At 56.4% G+C, this 25,513-nt stretch overlaps 7 protein-coding genes across 7 annotated transcripts; 4 read left to right on the top strand and 3 right to left on the bottom strand.

Moving 5' to 3' along the window:
- Window positions 1-128: 128 nt before the first annotated feature.
- MFIFM68171_09962 (uncharacterized protein) lies at window positions 129-2,209 on the top strand (the record flags this gene model as incomplete). Its single annotated transcript, XM_071065381.1, has 4 exons — window positions 129-926; window positions 979-1,059; window positions 1,129-1,228; window positions 1,293-2,209. The coding sequence occupies 4 exons, from the start codon at window positions 129-131 to the stop codon at window positions 2,207-2,209; spliced, it is 1,896 nt and encodes a 631-aa protein (XP_070921482.1).
- A 1,316-nt stretch (window positions 2,210-3,525) lies between these two features.
- On the bottom strand, window positions 3,526-4,377 carry GIS2 (gig suppressor; the record flags this gene model as incomplete). Its single annotated transcript, XM_071065382.1, has 4 exons — window positions 3,526-3,924; window positions 3,990-4,153; window positions 4,209-4,220; window positions 4,284-4,377. The coding sequence occupies 4 exons, from the start codon at window positions 4,375-4,377 to the stop codon at window positions 3,526-3,528; spliced, it is 669 nt and encodes a 222-aa protein (XP_070921483.1).
- Window positions 4,378-7,054: 2,677 nt separating this feature from the next.
- MFIFM68171_09964 (uncharacterized protein) lies at window positions 7,055-8,944 on the bottom strand (the record flags this gene model as incomplete). The annotated part of the gene is made up of 3 exons (XM_071065383.1): window positions 7,055-7,327; window positions 7,387-7,697; window positions 7,762-8,944. 3 exons carry the CDS (start codon window positions 8,942-8,944, stop codon window positions 7,055-7,057), a joined length of 1,767 nt encoding a protein of 588 aa, XP_070921484.1.
- Window positions 8,945-11,164: 2,220 nt separating this feature from the next.
- On the bottom strand, window positions 11,165-12,395 carry MFIFM68171_09965 (Pre-mRNA-splicing factor cwf17; the record flags this gene model as incomplete). The annotated part of the gene is made up of 4 exons (XM_071065384.1): window positions 11,165-11,214; window positions 11,267-12,022; window positions 12,076-12,202; window positions 12,261-12,395. 4 exons carry the CDS (start codon window positions 12,393-12,395, stop codon window positions 11,165-11,167), a joined length of 1,068 nt encoding a protein of 355 aa, XP_070921485.1.
- Window positions 12,396-12,883: 488 nt separating this feature from the next.
- On the top strand, window positions 12,884-13,640 carry MFIFM68171_09966 (Trafficking protein particle complex subunit BET3; the record flags this gene model as incomplete). The annotated part of the gene is made up of 4 exons (XM_071065385.1): window positions 12,884-12,918; window positions 12,986-12,994; window positions 13,044-13,266; window positions 13,329-13,640. The coding sequence occupies 4 exons, from the start codon at window positions 12,884-12,886 to the stop codon at window positions 13,638-13,640; spliced, it is 579 nt and encodes a 192-aa protein (XP_070921486.1).
- A 1,334-nt stretch (window positions 13,641-14,974) lies between these two features.
- Window positions 14,975-15,481, top strand: MFIFM68171_09967 (uncharacterized protein; the record flags this gene model as incomplete). Its single annotated transcript, XM_071065386.1, has 1 exon — window positions 14,975-15,481. One exon carries the CDS (start codon window positions 14,975-14,977, stop codon window positions 15,479-15,481), a length of 507 nt encoding a protein of 168 aa, XP_070921487.1.
- Window positions 15,482-19,380: 3,899 nt separating this feature from the next.
- On the top strand, window positions 19,381-22,068 carry MFIFM68171_09968 (Transcriptional activator somA; the record flags this gene model as incomplete). The annotated part of the gene is made up of 5 exons (XM_071065387.1): window positions 19,381-19,872; window positions 19,931-20,103; window positions 20,172-21,513; window positions 21,571-21,846; window positions 21,901-22,068. The coding sequence occupies 5 exons, from the start codon at window positions 19,381-19,383 to the stop codon at window positions 22,066-22,068; spliced, it is 2,451 nt and encodes an 816-aa protein (XP_070921488.1).
- Window positions 22,069-25,513: the final 3,445 nt, after the last annotated feature.

Consider the following 25,513-nt stretch of genomic DNA (forward strand, 5'->3'; position numbering starts at 1 on the left):
CCCTCCCTCAAACATAGGCATAAATACGATGCTATCTTCACCGTTGTCCATTGTTGAGAGTTCTTGTCAAGTTTCTTCCTTCCACTTGACAACTCTTTGGCAGTCAAGGAACTTGAAAGGCGCCGAAAATGGCCCCAGCCGCGCTTCGGTCCACGGCTATCACAGCCATCTTGGCTGTGCTCTCCCGCCAGACAACTGCAGCAGCCATAAAATCAACTTGCACATCCCGTTTCGACTGGGAGAACGACCAGTTGACGGACGCTGCCATTGCCAACAGCGATGCCTCGCTGTTCGGTTTTGGTGACGATGCCGCCGCCGTCTCCGAATCCCGCCCCCCTATATGCAAAGCCTTCCCCGGCGATGCCTCGTGGCCGTCCCAGTCCGTCTGGGACAGCTTTAACACGACACTCGACGGGGCTCTGATCAAGACGGTCCCCCTTGCCGCGCCGTGCTACAGCAACTGGCCCCAGTACGACCCCGTTGCATGCCAACATGTGAGGGACAATTGGCTGAGCCCACACTTCCACGTCGATGACCCGACGTCGGCCATGTTCCCCATCTTCCAGGGCCGGACGTGCATGCCGACAGATGACCCGGACAGCAGCAACTGCACGCTGGGCGGATACGCCTCGTATTCGGTTGCGGTCACCAAGGTCCGGCACATCCAACTGGCCCTGAACTTTGCTCGCAACACCAATGTCCGCCTCGTCGTGAAGAACACGGGCCATGACTTTGCTGACAAGTCTATCGGCGCTGGTGCTCTGTCTATCTGGACACACAACCTCAAAGACATTGAGTTTTTAGCCGACCACAACTGCGGCGGATACCAAGGCCCCGCCTTCAGGCTAGGTAGCGGTGTCGAGACCGCCGATGTGTACCGTGCTGCGGAACGGAACAACGTTACCGTTGTTGGTGGCGAGTGCCGGGTGCGTTTCATGAAACCGGAATCTTGGGACTGCGCGGCTGACAACCCCTTAGACTGTAGGCCTTGCCGGCGGATACATCGCGGGAGGTGGCCATTCGCCCGTTGCGTCAGTCTGGGGCATGGGAGCAGACCAGGTATTTTGACCCCTATGACATCTTAATATGGCTCACGCCAAGAGCTCCGACTGATTTAACATGATTTAGGTTCTGTCACTGGAGGTTGTGCTGCCCAACGGGCGATTCGTCAGCGTCAACGAGCAATCCAATCCGGATCTGTATTGGGCTCTTCGTGGCGGTGGTGGCAGTGAGTTTCCCAAAAGCGCACTTCCCATGCCATTATTCAATGATGATTAACTCTGGACAAACAGGCACTTTTGGCGTAGTGACCTCAGTGACCATCGCGGCCTATCCCCAGATCCCCGTCACAACCCTGGCCTTTTCATTCACCACGGGCCCGGATGTCTCCGTCGACACCTTCTTTGCCGCACTGGGAGCCTATATGAGCCATTTTGAGACCTTCACCTCAGCCGGGGTCTACGGCTACTTCATCGTCAGCCCCATAGGCCCGGGTCAGTACATGTTCCAAATGATGCCTATGTGGGCCAACAACATGACCCAAGCGCAATTCACCCCCCTCGTGAACCCCTTCCTCGACAACCTCGCCGGCCTCGGCATCTCCATCACGCCCGTCTTCACCGAGTACCCAAGCTATTACTCGGCCTACACGGGCACCTTCCCGCTACCGGAGCGCGTCGGTCTGCCCGACTCACACGCCGCGTCGCGCCTCTTCCCCAGAGAAAACTTCACGCCCTCCAAGCTGCCCGCGACGCTCGCCGCGGTCCGCCATGCTATCGAAGGCGGCGGGATCCTCATCGGGCACGCGATCCGCGCCGCCCCGAACCCGGCCGTCAACCAGACCAACGCGGTGCACCGGGCCTGGCGCGAGGCGACGGCCTTCTTCATCCTCGCGGCTGCGTGGCCCGTCGACTCGACCGACGCGCACATCCAGCAGGCGCTGGAGACGCTGACGACGGACTGGATGGAGCGGTGGCGCGCCGTCACGCCGGGCTCCGGGGCGTACATGTCCGAGGCCGACATCAACGAGCCCGACATCCAGGCGGCCTTCTACGGCGAGCACTACCCCGAGCTGCGCAAGCTCAAGCAGAAGTACGACCCGACGAGCCTGCTCTACGCCCCGACCGCGGTCGGCTCCGAGGACTGGTACATCACGGACCAGCTCCCCTGGTTCCCGACGCAGAACGGGAGGCTCTGCCGCAAGACCTGAGGCGGCCCCGGCGGCAAACGTGGCCTTGGTTTGAGGCATGGTTAGGGGAATAATTAGTGTATATATATTTATATATTGTATAGCCAAAATATCAACAGTGCACGATCATAAATCTCTTGCTAGATGGTACTAATCATCGGAAACAATCATACCAGCCTAGGTATTGGATTGCGGTTTGCAAGATATGTAGAGGATAGCCTTTCATTCAGGGGCACAGGTGGCTCTCCCGCATTGAGTAGAACCGAGTTGTCCTTGTGCGATGCAGTGGCTTATGACGCGAAGTAGAGCTTGAGCTGAGGTGAATAAGAGACGCCGTAGTTGACATCGATTGAGGCAGCAGGGGAGATAGGGCTCATAGAATCGTCTGGAAATCGCAACATGCCGATACGAGACAATGGGCACCGAATTGCTCACGCCAGCTCATCCTTAAGTTGGTTTACTTTGACTTACGCTCGTAAGTCTTGAGCCGACACCGTGCCATAGCTTTATCCTCAGCCGCGCGCCGTCGACGCCCGGGTGGACCGGAGTCACATATATGCCACTGGTTGAAATACTGGCGGCCGGTCAATGTGGTTTTTTACTTCTTCTTTTTTTTTTTTTTTTTTTTCAAACGCCACACACAAGCCCAAACACTCCTCAATTTGCGAGTCTAGATGTATTTTCCGCTCCAATACATCGCCGTACCATTCGTCCACAGCTTGAAAAAGAATCGAATCACCGCGCCCTTCCTGATCAAGCCCCTTCCGATCTGGCCTCGCCCTGCCGCCTGGCGTCAAACCGGTCTCGGCCGGGTGCTGAACGTGCGCAACGAGAGCACCTTGTCGCTTTGTTACCCAGTGCCGCCTCGCAGGGCCTCAACAACCATTCCGAACATTCCGTACAGGGGGTATCTCTGAAGTTGCTCGTTTCCAATAGCCGTCTAGGTAGGGAGGCAATGATGGAGAGAAAAGAAAGAAGAAAAAACTGAAAATAAAAAAGGGGAAAAAATTGAAGACGAGGCCGAGAGATACAACCACGAAAACCGTGTTGTTACTCGTTAAGCCAGAGTCCCACAATCGAAGAGAATGCGTTGCCAAGAGAGACATGAGTATGTTTTTTTTTTTTTTTCTTTGTTCCATTCCATCGTTTGTCCAGTCAAGAGTAAACATGAGCCCAGTCGTTATAAGAGCCAGAACCGAGAACGCCGTGGAAAACCCGAGTCGTGTCGTGCCTTGCCCATAGTAAGAAGCGGGGAAGATCAAAGGAGACGTGGACTAGAAGTCGCGCATTGCCGAAAAAGCCGAACTCGGCTGACTTCCCGCAGTATGAAAAGCAGCCTATGCCACAGGGGGAACAGGGGACACGGGCTGCGGAGCCATCGCCTGGGCGCCGTTTATGTCGACATCGGGCTGCATCTCGCCGTTGGTGCCGTTCTTCTTGGTGCAGTCACGCGAGATATGGCCGGCCTCGCCGCACTGGTAGCACGTCTTGCCGGCCGTGTTGAGCGGGCCGCCGTTGGGCGCCGTGCAGTCGCGAGAGATGTGACCCAGCTTGCCACAAGCGTAGCACTTCATAGCCTGCGCCTGGCAATCGCGGGCAAAGTGGTTAGGCCCGCCGCACTTGTAGCAGGTTGCGTGACGCGGTCCGCCAGCGAACCCGCCCCGTGCCTGCCCGTAGCCGCCGCGACCAACAACACCGCCTCGGAGCGCGGAGGAGGGGGGGTTAGGGCAGTTGCGCTGGAGTCAAGTCAGCATGACGTTACAACATGATCAGCATCTCTGCCGGAAGGGCGCGGGCTTACAGCCAAGTGGCCGACGCTGTCGCAGTTGTAACACCGGTTACCAGCGCCGGCGCCGCTCAGGCGGAGGGTAGGGCACTCTGCCTGGACATGTCCAAGTCCTTGGCAGTGGTAGCACTGCTTCGCCTTGGTGGTGCGGGGCATAGGGCATTCGTTCGATTCGTGGTCTGTTTCCGAGTCAGAATCAGTCGTCGGAGAGCGTGGGGTGGCACATGTCCTCACTTGGCTGCTTGCCTATTATTCCCAAGGTTAGCAAAGCGATGTATTGGTTAGCAAGTCAAGGATTAGGATTCATACAGTTGTAGCAGAGCCGGTGCGGCGAGGCACAAACATCGGCATGATGGCCGAGCTCACCGCACTTGTAGCATGCTCGACGTGAAACGGACGACATGGTGGACAATAGGTATCTGGGTGGACGTTAGCGAACCGTCGCGACAGGCCGTCGCTCCCCGTGACGTCGCTGACACGTTTGCAAGCGCCACACGGGTATTTGCGCAACGCGTTGAGTGGCTGATCCGTTTTTGTACGCCCGGGTGGTTCCGACAGACGGCTTGATCATGATCCCCGTTTGGCCTTTGGACAGAATATGGCGCCGAACTTCTTAGTGCGTGGTGGTGAGGTCTCCACTGGGGAGCGCCGCTGTGCGAGCCGGCGGCTCCCGGGTCTCCTCAACTGTTCTCCGGCGGCGGCACGATGTTCGTGAAAGCAACGCGCAGTACCGGGACTGCTTTGGCTAAAAGGTCATCGACCGGCGGTGCGGGCGGCAGGCGGCGTCTGGCATGGGAGACACCGCGAGCATTATGGCCCGGCCGTCCAATAACCATGCAACTGAACTTTGTCCCTCGTGTCACCCATAATCCCGCACCCTCTGCCATTGCCGTGTCCTGTGGGCGCAAGTGTCATGATGCGGCAGCCATGGATGCGCGAGCGTATGCAAACGTGTCCGCGAAGGCGCAAGGAGCCGAGGATTGTGGCGGGCGCGGAGTTGTGGACTAACCTTTCGGCAAAGCGTAAAAATAAAAAATATAAAAAGAAGCAAAACCAAGAGCGGGCCTTCAAACCTTCCGACAAATAGCTGATTCTTCGACCGACAACCGACAACCTCGACCGTACTTCCGGCTTCGTTTCCGACTTCCTCTCCAACAACACCAGAGAATACGTCTGCCCAGTGGCTTTCAAAGAACAATGATGGAAGTGGGAAGAGGAGGAGAAGGGGCGGAATAAGCGAAGCAGGGAGGGAGAAGGGCAGAGTCAGGGAGGAAGGGATAGCGCCAGCAGCTGGCACGGATTCCGCACGGGCAAGCAGGCCGGAGGAAGAACGGAACGGGTGACCTGCGAGTGACCTGCCTGGGTGGATGGTTGAGCACGCAGGTGGCTGGTTTGGCCGGGTGAAAAGCGCGCTAGACAGGGGGCTTGGCAAACGCCCGGATGGCAACATCAAAGTACCCGAGAAGTACCTCGACCGAGGGCGCGGGCTTTCCATTTTTTATTTTATTAATTTTTTTTTTTCGGCTAGCCAGACCGGAGCGATGGTGGTCCTTGCTGCCTCTATGCTAGCGCTCACTGCATCGGGTCCAGCAGTTGCAGCATGGCCTGGGGCACTATCTCAGCTTCCCTCAGCACGCTAAGGGAAAAAATTCTTGGTCCTTGGCAGGTTCCTGGCCCACTGTCGGCACCCCACACTGATTCGCAGGCTTCCAATTCGCGACGGGGCGTGATTGGAAGGCGAGGGCGGCTCGTGACTGGCCCCCGCCGCTGACTCGTGCCGACGGCGGGTTGGGGTGCCATGCGAAGACCCAGCTTTGCTTGTTCTTTGTCCGCTTCCCGGGTCGCTGCGTCCTGACGTCCAAGGCTTGGGCATTGTCTCGGAAACGGCTGTCGCCCTGCGCTGGCCCAGCTGCGCCAGCTAGAGACACGCCCGTTTTTGTGACAATTGATCAAAGCGAATTTTTGGATGGTGGGCTCCAGGGCGGGGCACCGTTCGCCATCCCCGATTCGCGAACGGATACAAACTGATCTGGGTTAAGATGGCCACGGAGCAAGGCGCGGGGGAGCGCGGCTCCAGTCCCTTTGACATTACTGTACGAATTACCTACTCCGACCGAGGCAAACAGCAGCCCTGTCAGCTTGGAGGCGTATTGTCGTCGCGTTTTGTTTGTCAGACGGATGGCGGCTGGCTTGGTATCGATTCAGACGGGGGTTTTTGCTGCGGCAGCGGGGTTGGCGACAGGGAAACCAAGACAGGCTCGGAAACCCCTCTTTCGCCCAATCATGCCCAACCGCACGCCGTTCTGCAGAACACCAGCCACGCCCTGACGCCATCCTAGCCTGTGCTGCCCCCAGTCCAGGCAGGAGGTGCTGGGTCCGGAAAGCCCAAAACAGGTTGGCCAGGGCGATCTAGCATCCGCAAAGAGTTATCCCGAGCCTCATCAGCCGGGTTGGTTGGGGCGAGAAATTGCTCCCCCATCACAACCAGATGCGGCTCGCTGTGGTTCCAGCCCTGGCCTCCTGTCCCCAGCGGACTGGACCTCCACGCGAATTTTCATCGCGAACCGCGCGCACCGACGTCGGCAGCTGGGAATTCTTCTGACAAGAACCCCTGGTGGTACGAAGCTCCATAGCAGAATAACTTATCGGACGTTCCGTACAATTAGTCGGAAAAGCGCGTCCTGCGGGCCATTGCATGCAGGTACATCCCCGCCATCTTCGCCTCTTTTGGGTTGGATTCGCTGCAGGCGTTACAATCGCTGGATCCTGCCTTTGACTTGCGCATTTTCGTGGCTCGGCGGCAGCTCCAGTTCCCGGGCTCGGTCTCGCAATCGCGATGCCGTCAACAATGCATGTGAGTGACGGTTGCCTCGTGGCTGATGATGTTCTACCTCGTGATTACGATTACGTACACGCGAAAACGCCCCTTCGAAATCTTGACCATGTCGTTCTGCGGATCCCGTCCTGCTTCCTCGGCCAAGTTCCGTCCCATCCCCCGTCCTTTCTAGTTTTCCCCGGCGTACTGTTCAACACCCCCGGAGAAGCAGAAGCTCCATGGCAGCCTTCCGGCCCCTTGGATCTTACCAAGCCGATGGCATTCCTGCCCGCCCAGCCTCGGAGGGATGCGAGCTCGTCATAAGTGACACGTCGGTCCTCGGCGGCGCTATTGACCGCGGCCGAGCCTCTACCACGTAGCTGACACCGTCGTCTGACGAGTACGATGGCGGTCGAGGAGCGTTCGCGCGAGCATTGCCGGCGTTTGAGCTTTCCGCGCTGCTGGAGCCGACATCTGTCTCCTCCTCCACCGACGCCTGATGGTTGCGCATCCAGTAGAGCCGGTTCGGGTCGACCCTCTACCGCATCATTGTTAGCAACGCTAGGCTTGGGGAGGTGGCCTGGGGCCGATACGTACCACACTTTCCCGCCACACGCCGTACGCCGGCGGGCCTGTCTTGGTGGCTTCGCTCTCGATGCCGGCAGCCTCCTCGTCACGGGCCAGCACCACGGGGATGGGCTCGCGCGGGATGGCATAGCCTCCTGGGCCCTGCATCTCAGGGAGCTGCCCCTGCTGTACAAGCTGTTCCCGCTTGCGCGCTTTGACGACGAGCATGCAGAGGCGGATGAGGCCGTGGCAGAAGAAGATGGTGACGAAGAGAATGACGAGGATCAGGAGAACCGTGAACTCGCTGCTGTTGATGTTTTTGGTGATGGAGAGCGAGAGATCTACGCAGTTGTCAGCCCTTTCTCGCTCCGCTGTCAGGTGAACAGCACCCCTGGGAACACTTACAAACCGTCAGGATCAGGGCGAGAAAAATCCCAGACACGAAGCAACGCAAGATCTGCGATCGAATCCGGCGCGACTTGATCCAGGGGAAACAAAAGAGGAAGTGCTTCGGTGGTGGCCCGCGCTCCCTCGATTCTTGTTCATCACCGCCGCGCTCCCTCCTCCGTCTTCCCCTGTCTCGCCTGCTTCGCCTACTAGCCCCGCTCCGTCCGCTCCCTTCGTCCCTCGACCGTTGCGACCGATGGCCGGACCTGTTCGACCTCCCCGATCTCCCCGATCTCCCCGACCTTCCCGACCTTCCCGATCTCCCTGATCTCCCCGGCCTCCCCGACCGACCACTACCCTCCCTCCTATGACCCCGTCTCCGCCTCCTCTCCCGATCCTCACGCTCCGGACCCGAACCCGCCCTGGTCGTCCCGGCGTGGACCACCGGCTCTGGCGGGGCAATCCCACCCCTCGGAGCGGCTGTCCCCGGCCGCGTAGGAGGTCCGTTCGAACCTTGACTCCACGTCCTCGCCAAATTGGGAAGATGTAGTCTGGTCGAGGGCAGGTCCTGCTCCCGGATGCGGAACTCGGGCGTCTTGGGGCTTTCTACTACGTCATCAACCCACATCCCACCCGCACCGCCACCACCGCCGCCGGTGCCAATAACTGTCTCGGTCGGCGCTCCGTGGATGCCTTCACCCGAGTAGTGGCTGCTGGTCGGGCGGAAGTGAGGGAACCGCGAACTGGTGTGGCTCAGAAAGCTAGGGATGGTTGGGCGGAATCGGTGCAGGAAGCGGGTCGTCGGGGTGGAGCGCTCGGCCATTTCTGCCGTGGCGGCCATGGCGGCGCGGGAGGGGCGCTGGGCTTCGAGGTCGTGGTCGCGGTCGCGGTCATGGTCGTGGTCGTCATGGTCATCATCGTCGTCGTCGCCGTCGCCGTCGAGAGTCATGGTTCGGGGGGACAGCGGGGTGCGGTCAGAGTAAGGGTCATTTCGGTCGTCATTGTCGTAGGGATTGTAAGAGCTGTAGCGGTTGCGGTTATTGAGGGTGGCGGGGTCCGCAGTAGGGGCGGGCCGTGCCGGGCCTTCGTCCACGGCAGTATTGATGGTGTTGTTGGCGCCGGTGATGTCACGGACGCGATTGAACAGGTTGAAGCGGTCCATGTTCAGGTTGGGCTGGCGGATGAACCCAAGATTGTTCATTTCGACAAGGTGAGTGAGTTCGTTCAGTCGTCGTGGCTTGCTATGAGGACGGTGCTGCGGTGATCATGCTGCTCTGCGTTGCCCGTCCGGTAAGGGTTTGTTGCTGCTTCCTTCGACCTATTATCCCCTCCCAATACTCGTGTCGATTATGGCCTGTTGTCCCCCCCCCAAACCGGTATTTAATGGGACGAGAAACCGGGTTTGTTGAGGTCAATATGAGTTACCCAGGTCAGGTGTCGCTGTCGTACAACCAGTGGGACGGCCTGAAGCTGCGTATTTTTTGCGGACCTTTTCCGCGCGAGGCAAGAATGAAGGGAGAAGATCGTTGGAACAATAAAAACCAGAGTGGCCTGTCGTGGTGTGGGTATCATAAACTCCTTGTGCTCCGTCGCTGTTAAACCGCAAGAGCGAAAGAGGAAACCGAGAGACGCCGTCCGGTCATTAATGGCTCCCAGAGCCGGATGATGTATGCCAAATTAACAGAGGGAAAAAACAAGGGCCATGTGTCGATTCCTAAGTACAATTCTGCGGCTCACTTGGATCTGTTGTATCGTCACAAGAGAGGGAGGGAGTCGATAGGACACTAAGGATGAAAAAGAAGGGAAGGGATGGGTCGACCTTCAAGTCAAATCAACGATCAACGAGAATGGAAAAGGAAAACTAAGAAAGAACCGAATCGTGAATGACGGCAGTCACTCGATAGGCGGGCACCGCACCGTGTTTTGTTTCGGCGTATGCGGGCGGGCGTGCGCTGGAGGGCAAAGAAGCACGCTCAGGCAACGGCGACTGGCTGGCAAGGCTCCAAGCCTGGGAGCACAGATCGAGTGTTCGGGGATCTTGTGGACTGAATCCGGGAGGTCGAGTTGATGGGGCCGCGTTGAAGGTGAGACTCGGGATGGAGATGCAGGGGGTGTGGTGGAAGTAACCTTCCATTCCCTCACAGCCAGCCAGTGCCTGACACTAAGATCACAAAAAGCACAAGCACTGGACAAGAGAGGGGGCCAAACCAGGAACGCATTTGCAAGGTCTGGAAAGCTAAAAAGAAGGGTCCATTGATGGTTACCCGCGTGTGCGGGAGGGAGAAGCGGGTATCCAGCCCCTCAAACCCCTGCTTCGTGGGAGAATATGCGGCGTCTCAACCTCCTCGCTCGGAACAACCCGTTGGGCAGCATGCCCAAATAATTTGACCAGTAACTGTTCAAACCTTGCCGTCCTTGAACTGGCAAATGACAGCACCCCTCGCCATCACTGCAAACGCGTACCTTGCTTCCCGGTGTGTCACCAACGATATCCAGTCGAGTCTCGGCCTTTGATCACTCCATGAACGCAATTCGCTGGCAGTCGTGGACTGGCGCAAGCCGTGCGGAACCCCTGAAGGGGGAGAAAAGGTTAATTGGTCCATGGGCTCCGAACTTCAAACCGCCTGCATGAGTTGGAGGGTGGGGCAGGACGCCACGGCCAAGACGTTTCGGATTCACTACCCCTGAACCTGTGCTTCAGCCCAAGATTTAGGACACCTCACATACGTTAGCCAAGATGTGGGCAACACCACGTATGTGCTCGAGGTAAAGCGTAGCTGAATGGTGATGAAGGCGCAAAAGGCCGGATGAACGCTGGCTTCTGAAACGAAGCGCTGAAAAGTGGAGCCGTGGATTTGTGTTCCCGCCCAGATGTGGTAGCGCAAGAATTGTGTATGTGGTAGAGACGGCAGATACAGCACTTCAAGAGCGCCGAAGACTCGATCCCGCACGCGATGCTTGTCGCTCTGGGTTGCTTGTATTTACAGTGAAGGATTTGCTCCATCCAAGGCAGTATTGACAGTAGCGCGCGCTTATCCTTCAAGTTCTTGAGGCTGGGTATCATCTCTACTTATTTCTACCGCCCGCTTTCTTGGATGCTGAACCTTGATACCAATTTCCTCGGTTCCATGTCCCCCGGAAGACAAATATCCGTAGTTCATTGTCCGCCACCTTGAAATTGGACAGCCGATCTGGATCCGTAGCCCCGGACGCGATAACTATCGTTGTTTCACGGAGAATCCAACATTGGTGGCGCTTTTTCGTGTCCTCATATTCCGAATTCAGGAGTATCGCACCGTCTTTTCTGGCTATCATGACCCTACTCCATGTGTCGTTCACAGAATGAGGCAGAGACCGAATTTGCTCGGACGTGGAACTCCCCAAAACTCGCTGGAACATCTCCTTTATTTCTTCGGTCTCCTCACTTGAGTTCACCCAGCAACATTGTGCGGTCTGAAGACGCGGAAAGAACTAATAGTCCAGTTAGTAGCGCAGCGACATTGCAGATACTAGGGGTACTTACTGATAGGAGCTGATCCCGGCGCGAACTCGGCGCAATTCACCGTCCCCTTATGACCCGGAAGTTTGTACAGCAGTTTCCCGGAGTCGCTACCCCAGATGACGACCGTGCCATCGCCGGCCCCAACCGCAATCTTCTTGCCATCCGAGTCCCAGCTTCCACGGATCAAGTTCTTCTCGAGGCCGAGCGGCGCTCCGTCAAAGGTACGGATGTGGCGTTCGGCGGGGGCGAACGGCCTGATATCCCACGTTCTCGCTGTGGAGTCCATGGCATAAGAAAGGAGCTGCTGACCGTCCGGCGAGACCCGGAGCGTGGTTACCGTATCTTGGTGGCCGAGCATCGAATGGACTAAGGCCTTCTTTCGGATATCCCACACTTTAATGTCGTTGTCGATACCGCCCGAGTAGATCTCATTGCCAGCTTCCGAGATAGCAACGGCCGTGATGGGGAACTCGGTCTCGATGTAGTCGGCAGCGTTTTTCGTCCTCGGATCCCAGATGCCGATCGTCCCGTCGTCGCTTCCGCTGATGAGGAGCTCCTCGCCGCGCTTACTAATGTCCATCGAGTTGATGATTTCCTCATGCCCCACGTAGCGTCGTATCCTTTGCCCCGATGTGAGATCCCAGCTCGCGAGATGCGTATCGGCGGATGCGGAAAAGAGAATATCCGAGTCGCGTGACCATTGGAGGTCGAGAATCGCACCGCGGTGCCCATTCAGGAGGCCGTAGTTTTCGCAGTCGCCATATGTTCTCCAGAGCACTTCGGCTCGGTCAGCCGTGCCTCCCACCATCCAAAAGCTTCCGGAAACTCACTTATTGTCCTGTCCATCGACCCAGACGCGATGAGGTTCCCTGTCGGGTCGAACTTGGCGGTAAAAATTTCCCCTGAGTGTCCCGAGAGCTCCATTACCGGAGCCTGCAGAGCACTGGTGCGGGGTGCCTGCATCCACACTGTCAGCGCTTCACCAGGATACGCATCGGGAGCAATGTGTACATACAGCCTGAACGAGCGCGCCGCTGGCCCCAGACGCGCCGGAGCGGGTGGTGAGGGCGCGACTAGAGCCCACATTCTGCCGCTTCACAACGAGCTGTCCTTCGCTGGGGTCATCGGATGCCGGTCTCTTTTCTGACATGATATCTGCGGCAGTGTAGCCTATGATGGTGTTGTACGTGCAACAATCGGTGTGCTTTTCGGCGAGGCTGAGGCTGGGCGCTGTTCCTGTCGGGGCTTGATGATGCGCGTCTCCAGAAAATGGAATTCAACGCTAAGCCGACACCCGGAAGGTACCCGCAAGAAGCTGGATTTTAGATCCCCCGCGCTCCGCCGTCCTGGCGGGGGCCACCGGGGCCATGGAGCTTAACGTAGTAGGTCGGGTATCGGTGGGGCAGCCTCCCCACATGTGCACCCTTGTAGCTGCTAAGGGAGCTGGAATTGGAAACACCACTCACTTCCGACTCAATCTCCATCCTCCGACTCGTCTCGTCATCGCAAGCCGACTCATTCTCGAGGCAGTCATTTGCGTCAATCACCCATAGCATTACGAGCCCTTTTTTAGCTCTTTTCAACTCATTTTAACTCCTTAAGCCTGTAGCGAGCTCCTGCTCGCAATACGACCCTACAATGGCCGCAAATAAAGCATCCCGTTTAGGGGAAGAGTATGTTGTCGCGTCCGTCCCAGCTGCCCGTCGATACGCATGCTGATCGGTAACTTCGTCTTTGCAGGGTCTGGAAGTAAGCTGATCCTCCGACATTGAGTCGGTGCAACGCTAACTACGAAAAGGACGCGGATGGACAAGGTCAACGCGGAGCTCGTCGTCCTCACCTACGGCACCATCGTCGCGCAGCTTTGCAAAGACTTCGACAGCGACTACGTCGAGGTCAATAAACAGCTGGATAAGATGGGCTACAACATTGGTCTGCGGCTAATAGAAGACTATTTGGCAAAGTCGAACACGGTCAGGAGGTGCTCCAACTTTCGCGAGACAGCAGAGATGATTGCCAAGGTGGGTTTAAGTTCGGCCAAGGCTACAGATAGATGGCCGTGCGACTGACGATCGAGTTACAGGTCGGCTTCAAAATCTTTCTCAACATCACGCCTACAATAACAAACTGGACAAGTGACAGCAAGCAGTTCTCACTCGTGTTCGATGAGAACCCCTTCGCCGACTTTGTGGAACTGCCGGACGATGGCCGGGCCCAGGACGAGCTATGGTATTCGAATATTCTGTGTGGAGTTCTGAGGGGCGCATTGGAAATGGTTCAGATGCAGGTCGAAGCCCACTTCATCAGCGACGTGCTGAGGGGAAATGATACGACAGAGATGCGGATCAGCCTCATACGGTACATCGACGACGAACTCCCGCCCGAAGATGATTAGGTGTTACACAAGGGCTAGTCTAGGGCAATTTTCCACGACGTGTCGGTCTCCCGTGAAGTCAGCCCCTGGGTGTCCGGTTACAACCGGGTCCCCGTCACGCAGGCAGTTCTATGCTTGGTGAAGATGGGATCATCATGCCTTACCCCCCTTGGTCGGGCGCTCTCTCAGCGTTCCACCCAGGTTAATGCACCCGCCAGAATCCAGCGCTGTGTACAGTACATAAACGCCGGCCTGCACAGAATTCAGGAATAGCTTTCTTGGGTGGGCGAGAGTTCGGCCTAGGCCTAGCTGGCATCAGCATGGTTGGGGCTCGCACGGTACGAAGCGCCGACCGATTCTCGGCACTCAAAAGTCAAATTTGATCACCTTTGGGCTCTTTCCCGAAGACAACAAAAACTCTGAGACCTGTGGGCACGACTCGATTGGCTATTGGTGTCGATGGAGATGATGTTTAGACAATGTTGCAGTTCTCCAGTTCAATCGATAGCCGCGAGCTTACCTTCGGGAGTTCTAACCTCTTTCCTTCGACTGCTGTTCAAGCCAGAAGCCTGGCGTTGAAAAGTGTTGTTTTATATCTTTGCCTTCCAGTTGTGATTCGAAATTTGGTGTTGCTGCAAATCCTAAACGGTGCCTCCCACCATTGCCAACGACTGAGCACCTCAGTGTGACAGGCTTCGGACCTACTTCCAGGCGAGGGGTGGGGGTCGTTCGGAACACTGCCCAGCAGCGCGTACACTCAACAGGAGTGAGCCACCCCACTGCGGCGGGGCTGCGCCATTCTCCCCTAAGCCCACCGAAGCGCAAATCCATACGGATCGCACGGTCACACCAGCCCCCTACAGCTTCGCCTTCGGGTGTTGACCACCCGGAGACATGCGCTGCACACCGCCACACCGACGAATCCGCCTCACGACTCTTCCAGTTGACCTTTCTGAGTGATCATATATCTCGATTCAATTCACCTGCCACGCGGCCGGCCACGCACCACGGTTCTTTTTGTCCCAACTCCCCTCTCTAAGCACCGGCGCCCGAACGGACGACTGAAGACATTTATAAAGGCAACCAACGCACCCTACTTTCAGCACATCGCTTCATAATCCTACCACTCGGCCTGACCCGTTCGGCCAACGGTTATTCTTTGAAACCACGTGGATATGAAAGCATTGTTCTTTGAGCGACACATCTCAAAGGGAACACCCGCCATGTTCCGACACGCTCATTCACCAGAGACCACCATAAAAGCCGCCATGGCACCGGGCCTCGAGAGTAGGCTTGCTCTATTCCGAGGGCTTCAGCATTTATCAAGACATTTTTTCAATAGCATCAACGACAATATGGGCCAGTGCTTCTCCAACCCCGGCGGCGACCCCCAGAGGAGGAGCGAATACGGCCCGACCGAGAAGCTAGCCGCAGCCGCCCAGCAGCACGGGCGGAAGCAAACTTCATCATACAAAGAGCCCGAAATTCCGAAGCCCCAATACTACCTCGTCCTCGAATGCACGTCCTGTCCGCCCGGCAGGTGTCTCTACACGGGCGACGTCAACTACAATGGGGAGATGCTCGCCTACCGGGAATCGGAGCCCCCTCAGCAGTGCCCGCAACAGTGGCGATTGCGGATCGACTTTTGCGGGCTGCCGAATATGCGCCAGACCGCCACGGCCAGGGACATCCTAGGGCGGTTCATGCGGGACCGGAGTATGAGTATGGGCCCGGCGAGCGTCGCTGTTCGACAACAGCATGCGGGGAAGGGGGGGAAGAGGAGCATGAAGGAGCCGTTTGCTGTGGATGATTTGTTGATGGAGTTGGACCTGGCAGGGGTGGCGTATCTGTCTAATGTTTGAGGATTGCCTAATTACCTGGACTCCCGTCAGGAGGTCGTTGCAACTGACGGGCTAAGTTGGGCACGATCTTGCGCTGAAGACCGATTTCTTTATCTTAATATTTGACGGTTTGTTTGGCTTGGAATCAGAAAGCCGGCATCTCGGTGTTTGGGAATGGGCGGAACGGGCATACTGGGCGTCGGGATAGTTGATGGGAAGGTAATACTTTGGTTGTCGCACACCACATGGAGTCTGGGGCGCTTGAGTTCATGATACCCTCTGCTCGGTTTTTAAACCATATATTATCATCATAAGAAGTATACTGCTTGTTTACGTATTCAAAGATCTCGACCATCAATCAGTTGTAGATTTCGAGGAAATTGACATGATGCTAACTGGATCATCCGGAGCTGACTGAAAGGATGTGAGGCCTACTTACGCAATACGATTGAGATACGGCGGTCTAAAGCACCAGAGATCACTTTATCTACCACAATAACAGTAGAATTGCTGGATTTTGGAGTGTATCTGCCATATCTGTGGTATCGAGAAGAGGGTTATTATTTATTTATTTTTTTCCCCCGAGTTTAGACCATTAATTAGTACGAGTCTTCCAACAGTAGGGAGAGAAGTCTTTGGTTACGATAGATAAACCAGTTTCTCCAAATTGATGGATAAAACAAAAGATATTTGCGTATCATCGTATCTAACACAACACCTGTTTCATCTGCTATGGTGGACCAACCTAACCCCGACTTCATGCAGATCATCGTTGATTAGTTATTATTAAAGTTGTTAACACCCTAGCTAGTAATGGTCAGCGTAGACCGAAGAAATTCAGTGGATTGCTGAGAGCGCTTCAGCAGGTTTGTCTCAATCCTTGCAAAGTGTATAGGGATGCGATAAAATGTGAGCAGTTTATTGCGCTCTGGCACGACGATCAATGCATGAACGTCTGCCCCGCGGTTTAGAGCAGCTTGGTCGATGCCACTAAATTCACCGGCATATGGCCGGCCGGAAACGTAAACACGGGTTACTGTCGAATGTCTCCCACCACGCCTAGATTGTAAGATAAGGCAGGCTGGACTCACACCTACAGTATAAAAATGTACCTTGATGATAGGATGGTGAAGAGATACCATCGAGTGTCTCTTGAGAGCTTGGCAGTGCTGAATCTTAACCGTGGCGATTGTACCCAAGTTATGGTTCATCTTAATAATACCGCCCCCCCAGGGGGCACTCGGTGGGAGGAGATGAAATTGTATTGGCTCGATTCACCGTGGACGGCCAACATGATTTCCACTGACCGATGTCGGGCATTGAACCAAACTATGGCTGCCAGTTCAGTTGTCCTAACAACCGGTCGACGGCGGCACTCTTGGGCAAGCGGGTTTAGGACGGTATAAGGTCTGGCCAGGTGACAGTGCACAGCAAGAAGGAGGCCGCGTAACCCAGTCTCCCGTGAGCGACTGCTCCTAAGGTCCCTACTCGGGATTAAAATCGTCTTAGCTCTTGCACAGTCTTACAGAACTTTGCCACAGTCACTAGATGACGGTATTGGCAAGCTATTTCGCTGCTGGACTTTGGAGGGCTCGACATGGCACCTGGATGCAAGTAAAAGGGCCGAAACTCTGTGACTGTGTGTGACTAGGAAGGACGGCGCGAGGGATCAGGCTTGGCCCGGCCCGGCCCTACAACCAATCTTTTGATGATCCGTTTCTTGATCGGAGGGAACGATGCGCACTCCGCCCGCTGGAGAGTTGTGGAGGCTAAGGTAAGCTAAGTACGGGTTCTTATTCCCGGCTGCATCCAGCTCTCTTCGCAGTCTTGGGATTCGGGGTGTCCCCTGCCCTGCGGGTCAGGGTTCTGTGGCTTTCTTCGGCTGGTTCCGTGGCGCGGTCGATCATGACGCGGGTGGGAATCCCCCCGCAACCTAATCGCGGCGCACATGCTGCCGCAGCGAATGGATGCTCTGAAGACTGCGACAAGAACGCCTGTGTGAATCGCCGAAAAGGTCAGAGTGCATCCCGAGGGCGACCTCGGCAGACGAGGCTTCTTTCACAACAGAAGACTAATGCAAGGAACGGCTCGCAGGAGACACCAACCAGACTGGAGGATCCTGGGAAGCACTGTTGCGCCATTGCCGGGGATGCCGGCCCGTCCGATCCACCGTGCCATCCCGAATCAAGGGCTTGCAGATTCAGAACAGCCACAAGCCTCTCCAGAGCGCCAGCCGCAATAAACCACCAGACTCGGCGAGCTTATTGTAGTGTAAATCCCGGGAGTGGCGTGCATGGGGTTATTGCGACTAGACTAGTCCGCTGCCGATGATCTCATTCTTGATATGAGTCGGTTGTATCAAAAGAGGGCATGTGCGAGTACTCAGCGTTTGGTATCTTGCAGTGGCCTCTCGAGTTACGTTATGCGATCGAAGGTTGAGGTGAGAGCTGGGTGTGAGCAACGCCAGCAGACAGCCAGACCTGCGTCTCGGATGAAGGCTGGGCTTTGGCCTCATCCTCTGCAGCGAAGAACGGCACCGCTGGAATCGGGCTGCAACTTCAGCGGCCATGCTCCGAGATGCCCAACAGGCTTGGAAGGCAAATCATCCTAGGCCTTCGCCAACCAGATCGCGCCAGATCCTTGCCAAACGTGGCACCCGCGAAATCTGCCCGCCATTGCCAGCGATCTCGGGGTGTCCCCATTCGAATGAGGGTTCTACACTAGCCGCCTCATCTTCGCCTCAGTTTTTTCCAACTAAAACTGCGCCGTCGTTCGACCGAGCATCATTGCGAGAAGGAAATGACATTTTCTTAGGTATGGCCGATGCGTCATGCGCCGTGGAAGCGAACCAACGGCTTCAATGATTTGATCATTTCCAATGCGCAGCGAAGTACCGGGGCGCCAAGGCCCCGACAACGGAATTTTTGCCTAACTTTGCTGCGTGAATGCCTGAAACACCTGAACTGCAAGGCAGCAGCGGCGGTAGTATCAGAACTACGCAGAGGCCCAGCCAAAACCGTTCCGAAAACTGCGCAGGGCAGAGGATTCGACCCGGGCGGCTTGCTGCTGAAGAGCATCCCCAATCACCTTGCTGCTTCCTGTGCTCTCCCCGTCCCCCCATTGCGCTCAAGTGTCGCCGAAAATTGGAAAATTCCCAAAACCCCCGTCCTCCTCTCCTCCTCTTCTGCTTCCACACTGGTCCCTGCTCCTCGCACTCCATCCCACCCTCCTCGAGCCATGCCAGTTTGATGTCCCCAGCGTCGCCGCGTCGACCATCACCGATATTGCCGGATTGGCCAAGCAGCGTCGCGGGTGAGGACGACAATTGCGACGACCGCCGGAGCCGAAGAGGGAAGGGGCAGCGATAGCGCGCAAAGTCTCGCCGTGGCGACACAGCACAAACGTGTGCAGTTGCGGCCTGTCTCTCCCGCTTTTTCGACTTTTTTTGGGGATCATCCATCATCCCACTCCGCCGTGGCCCAGCCCCCGACAGCCCTGCCACTGCAATTCGACGCATATCTTTCCCCTCCATCGCCATCGCCATCGCACACTCCCATTCAACTCCCCATCGCAGTAAACCGACGCCGTTTCGACCGCCTCCCACTGCCAGCCTCTCTGAACCCCGATCGCGTCTCTGTTCGCCGTTGGGCCGCCCGCGAGTCTGACTCTCGCAAGGTTAACACTATCTCCGACACGCCCACCGCCTCACCGGACCTAACCTAAGCTTTCGGTGTGCCACAGGTGGCGACCAACGAACCTTAGCTTTGCTTTCTAATCTGGGGCGACTGCGATCACGTCACACCCACAAAGTCACGAGCTTGCGCCCGCGCTGCGCAACTGCCCGACTCTTTCTCCATTCCATACCGATACCCCATAATTATTCCACCAGGTAGACCGCCGTCTGCCATCAGCCGTGAGCCATGAACACCATGGCGGGCATGCCCAACATGACCGCCATGAGCGGTCCGGTTAGCGCCCCGATGAACATGATGAACAACGGCGCACTCCCACACCAGGCCGCTCCGCGTCAGATGCAGCTCACTGACTCGAGTCGGACGCTACTCAACACATACATCTACGAATATTTTGTTCGCTATGGCATGTTTGACTGTGCCCGTGCCATGTACCAAGAGGACCCCAACATCAACGTCAAAAAGGACAGCCCTGGGAAGCTTCGCGATGAGAACGGTAACTTAATCGGGAACGGAGCCGGCGACGATCCTATGGATACGGATACCAAGGAGGGCCTGGACCGGAAGCGCCCTGACGACCTGCCTGCTCCAAACGTGCCCACGCCAGTCTCGGACAGCTGCTTCCTCTACGATTGGTTCTGCCTCTTCTGGGACATGTTCAACTCGCAGAAGGGCAAGGGCTCAAGCGGCCAGGTGAATCAATATGTCCAACATACCCAGGTAAGCCGCTTACACATTTGCCGGCACGTATCGGACCCATAACTGACGCCTTGGCTAGCAACAGTCCCGTATGCGACAGGAGCAGCAGCGAGATATGCTTCGGCAGATGCGCCCCGACCTCGCACAGCAGCATTACCAGCAGCACATGATGCGGGGCATGCCGAACGGTGCCATGAATATGGCCATGAAGGGCAATCAACTGCAGAGGACTGCCATGGCGAATAACCAAAAGTAAGCGCCGTTTGTTGGGGGAGGAGGACGCCCGCACGCAATTACTGACCCTTTCCCTCCCGTTCCAGCCCTCAGGCGATGCAAATGCTCCATCAGCAAAAGGCGGCCGGCCAGATGCAGCGGGACCCTTCGGACATGGACGGAGCCCGCGCGAGAGCGGCTTCCCCAGGGTCGGCTGAGAATGCGCCGTCGCCGTCCAAGCGACCTCGCCTGGACGGGACGTCGTTTAATCCCAACCAGAGCGTGATGATGCCGAACGGAAGACCGGGACAGGGCATGCCAGGGCAGCAGCAGGTAGGAAACGGCCCCGACTCAGCACGAGCATTGCTTCTTCAGAATGGCATCAACCCAACTTCGCTGAATCCTGACCAGCTCCAGGCCTTTGCCTCTGCAGCTCCTCACGTACAAGCCAAGACCCTTGCCACGTACTCGACTAACATGACGCAGCACCATGGCAACCAAATGCCCAACAAGCCTATGGCGAACGCCGGCGGTCCGCAGGCCCAGGGCTCCCCTATGGTGCCGCAAGGTCCCGAGGCCAGTTCTATAAGCCAATACTACAACCCCGGAGAGATGGGCCCCGGCAACATGAGGCCCGGCGTAGCCAACGGCCAGGCCACTGGAGGGAGTAATCACGCTCTCCAGGACTACCAGATGCAGCTGATGCTGCTTGAGCAGCAGAACAAGAAGCGCTTGATGATGGCCCGACAGGAGCAGGATCTTAACACGAACATGCCACGCGTTGAAGGCCCCGGCGGCCCCGGCGGTCCCGGAGGCCCCGGCGCTCCGCCGGGACCAAATGCACAGGCGGGTTTCCAAGGAACATCGCCTCCCGGCGGCCGGAGCGGCGCGTCGCCTAACCCGGTCGAGCAGATGAAGCGCGCCAATCAGCAAATGAACAATGCTGCCAACATAGGATCTCCGCTTCCGGACGGCGCAGCGCAATCGCGGAGTTCTCCCAACTCGATGACCTTTATCGGGGCCAACATGGACCCTAACGCCGCGTCGCACTTTGGCATCAATATGAACATGGCCCAGATGAATGGCGCAATGCGGCCTCCGCACCCCCCCTTTAATGGTCAGATGAACCCGCAGCAGATGATGGCTGCGCGCCAGGCACAACAGCCGGGTGCGCAGGGAGCTCCCGGAATGCAGTGGCAGCAAGGCGGACCAAACGGCCAGATGGCTGGGCAGCCTCCACAGCCCATTCAGGGGACTCCGACCCAGACACAGCGATCTATGCCTCCGCCATCTGCTCCGGCGGCGGCGGCGGCGGCGGCGGCCGCGAATGCTGCCAACTCCCGGAACGCAACCTCTTCTCCCCAGGTCAGCAACGCTGCCCCACCCACGCCACAGCAAGCGAACAAGGCACCCCCCAAGAAGAAGGAACCCAAGAATGCCAAGAACAAGGTAAGTCCCACGGTCTCTCCAAGATTGTTGACAGCTCCTAAAACCTATCGTTCTCAGGCCGCTGCCCAAAAGAAAAGCAACGCGAACCTCAGCAACGCTGGAGCAACTCCGGCCCCCGAAGCCGAGGCACCTCAAGAGGCACCCACTCCCGCGACGCCAATCACTCCCGTCAACGCGACTGGCTTTGCCAAGAATCATAACGTCAACGCTGCTCCGGTCGTCCCGAACGGACAGCCCGCGGCGCCAGCGCCTCCGCCCCAAGTTCCTCCTGTCCAGGCGCCGCAGAATCCAGATCCGAGCCAGACAAACCTCTTCTCGGACACTGCAAGAATAGTAAGCCCGCTGCCACCACCTTCGGCGCCTTACTCTCACTGACATGCGCAATAGGATTTTTCCAATCTCGACTTCGCAGACCCAATGCAGTCGACCGATGTGTTGCACGATTTCGATTTCGACTCGTTCCTGCATGACGGTAATGGGGCGGAAGAGGGCGGTTTCGACTTCAACGCTGGCTTCTCCATGGAAACTGATACTTCGATCGGGGCAACGGACTAGGAGTCTTCGTTGTTCCATCAGTGCCGGCAACCTGGCCCAGAATAATTGGAGTCTCGAAACGGGCATCTATCGTAATCAGGCATATACGAAGGCGTTCCTGGGACTTTTTCACATGGCGCATTTGTTCCACTGTTTCACCACTCTCATTCCTCTCCGTCTCATCCCACCGACAGACAAACACCGTGTCATCGGACACCGAAGGACATCAAAAGGCACCTGGCGTCCTCGTATTTGCTGGGCGCATCATCAATGCGCGATGCCTGGGTTCGACCTCTCTCCCCACACCCGATCAGCTATCTCGGCTATTACTTGCTTCTCCTTTACGATTCTTCTCGGCAACCGAAATCCTCCCCCCTTTTCAGGTCTTAGTTTCTTCATACGGGACGGACTTCGCCCCCGTTAGGCGCTGGGTCGTTGCTTTGTATGGGGACCCGGTTTATTTCCGCCGTTATCCCCCGTCAAACCCGGCAGCTTCGCCGCCGATCTCTTGAGTCGGTGCTACTCATCGAGGCCTTGACTTGGCCCTTTCTCCTTTTTGTTTCTATGTTTCGCTCGGTTTCGCTCGGTTTCCGCTTTCTTTTTTCCTCTGGAGAAATGAGAGGGATGGTTCGAGCTGGATGCTGGTGTACAGGTTTGGTTTGCTTGCATGATTGTCGGTCCAACTGCGTTTTGCTGTCGTTTTGGGCTACGAGATTTACACCCGGACGTAAGGTGGGAGGGGACGGAAGACGAAGGAGAGGAAATTGGAGAGGGTATTAGTGTATTTATTATCTTATCGTCTTTTGGCACACTCTTCCCTGGCTTGGCTGCTGCGTTGTCACTTAAAACGCTCTGGCGTTGTTCGGCTTGTGTAAGGAAGGGGAGGGGGCGTTTCTTCCCCGCTGGTTTTTTATGTTCCTCTGGTTTTTCTCTTTTCCTTTCCTTCTTGTTTTCCTTTCCTTTTTTCCTTTTATGTTTTCTCCTCCTCTATCGTCAGGCCAGGTCTGGTCCATCGTGTCGCTGTCATGTCATCCATGCCACTTGTGTGGGTTCTATTTTGCCCGCGTATTTAGCATTCGGTGTTTCATCTATTTCCGTCGTGATTGACTTTTGATGTCGGAGCTAAGGCCAGGTGGGGACTTGAGCCTTGTCCCGTTGAGGGTAGTTCGGGATCGGCGCGGAGTGATGTGGAATCCCGTAATTAGTATATGTGGAGTTCTTTCGGTCCGGGCCGGCTCGGCCCAATCCCCAGGTCTGTCAGGTCTGCTTGGCTGGATGCCCGACCCCGGCACCATGGACCCGGTTTTCTGTTCCCTTTGCATTCCACGGGTAGCGTGAGGGCCACAGACAGACAACAATCTCACATTACCGTTTCTTGGTCTCTCTTACCGCTTTGGCTGCCTACTGCTCTCTCTGACATCTTGCACTGCGATACATATGTATGTAGCCATGAACAGGACTACCCAGGCCATGATGCCTGGTTTTCATGCTGTTTGGTTCATCACCCTGTCTCATTGCTCCGTACCGCATGCCGTGCGCGCACATGCCGTTGATTACTTGAAACTTTGCTGGTGTCGAGTACCAAGATTTGGCTTTGCTCTACCGCCTACCTACGACGCAAACTAAGGCAAGTCGTCATAATCACCATATACGTAATTCTGCGCTATGCATCCGGCTCTGGGAGATGTAGTGGTTAGAGGGTAATCCATTACTCAGGTAGAGAGTTCACGTATGTTTGGATGACACCCATGATATTTTCATTTATTTTTCTCCCGTTGATTGGCTCATTCGCCCGATTCAAACGGGCAAACTGGTGCTCCTGCCGAGCTCTGATGCCAGCGGTTGGCTGTGTATGGGGCCATTTTGCGAGTGGAGCGCTTGCGGACAGAAGGCAATCCGTAACCGTGTCGACGACAGGTCTGAGGCAGCGTCGCTGGTGATGTTATGGTGGGGGTTTCTGTTTATGGTTCCTGGCAGGCGCCGGGCTGACCACCATTCCGGTATGAGCCTGCTTCCATAGCTTACCGCCGGGCTGGTTTCTAGGTAAAACCCCGGAAAGTTGAGGCTGATGATATTTCTGACGCCTTTGCAGAGAAATATTCATGAGTAGGTCCCGGGTCGGGCAGGGGGCCTTGGGACGCCGTGGTCATGCCAGTGAGCATCGAGCGGTCGCATTATGGTATGGCTTGAGATTAGGACTGTAATGGTAGTTGAGGAATGGGCGTCGGCGCAAGCTGAGACGCGGTTGTCGGAGGGAGAGCTAAAGGGACGAGGACCCGGGGAACATGGGCTATGGGAGCATGCCTAGATCGTGAGACATGAGAACCCCAATTTCTGAGGAAAAGTGACCACGGTGCTGGCACAGCCATCGACAGACCATAGCAAAATTTAAGGGCACAAATGCAAATCGTCTGACCTTGGGAAGCCTTCGAGGAGCACTAACCGGGGCCACATAGACATGAGTACAACAGCTAACAAGCCAAGAATACCTGAGATCAAACTTGGCAAACGCTGCAGCTGCATCTCAGTGGTTAATAATCCTAATCCAGTCATTACCCGCGACGGTTTTCCGCCAGACGCCATGTTGCGTACCCGGAAGGACCCTGAAATTCCAGACCGCTCGGATGGCGGTGATCTGAAGGACGGGAGCCAATCAGCCAGCGAGTCGCCGTGTAACTCGGAACCTGCCGCATGTGACTGACAAACCCATTATCTACAGATAGAAAGAGAGTGCGTGGCGAGTTGTAGACCTTGCGGCGCACTGCATCTGGATGAGCGAAGAGGCTTACAGTGACAGAGCACCTCTCTCAAGAAACAAGTGTCTGTAGCCGATACGACGAGGGTGCCCAAGATAGCCGCAGAGAAATACCATGGACGATTAAGGTAACCTGCCCAATACTCGAGCAACCGCAGAATAACTCTATGCAAGCAAGATGTTCTATGCCGAGCATGTTTCCGAGCCCATTGAGTGCCCGGCGCGACGAGAGAACAGGGAGGTTACTAATTAGTATTGTACGGTACCTTTACCTCGCGTAGGTCACGGAACGAGTGTTCATACTGGAACGGGTTTCAGGTTCAAACGGGTACCTCATCAGGCTGCTGGGCTGATAGGTTCTCCTGAAGCGTGATATCGCACCTCTGAATGGGCAAGCAACGCGGCGACAAGTATTGCGAGCCTTGCCTGGCCCGCCGCCCACATTCTCCGACCGACGTCCATAGTCGTGATCGCAACATCCTAAACGCCGTAACCACAATAGTATTCAACTAAGCTATTGAGAGCAACACATATGGGTGTGTGCCGCAACTGCTGTCATTAGGACGCACCGAAGCTTGCACCCGGGTTACCTTTCTTTCTCGGTTCCGAATTTGGATCGGGCAACAAGAGCTTAGCAGGTACCCGTGCCCACCTTACCCTCCTTCTCTGCGCTTCTGATTAAGCACCTAGGTTCGTATGTAATGCTATCTA

The sequence above is a fragment of the Madurella fahalii genome (genome assembly GCF_045866475.1).
Source record: "Madurella fahalii IFM 68171 DNA, scaffold_5, whole genome shotgun sequence".
Taxonomy (NCBI): Eukaryota; Fungi; Ascomycota; class Sordariomycetes; order Sordariales; genus Madurella; species Madurella fahalii.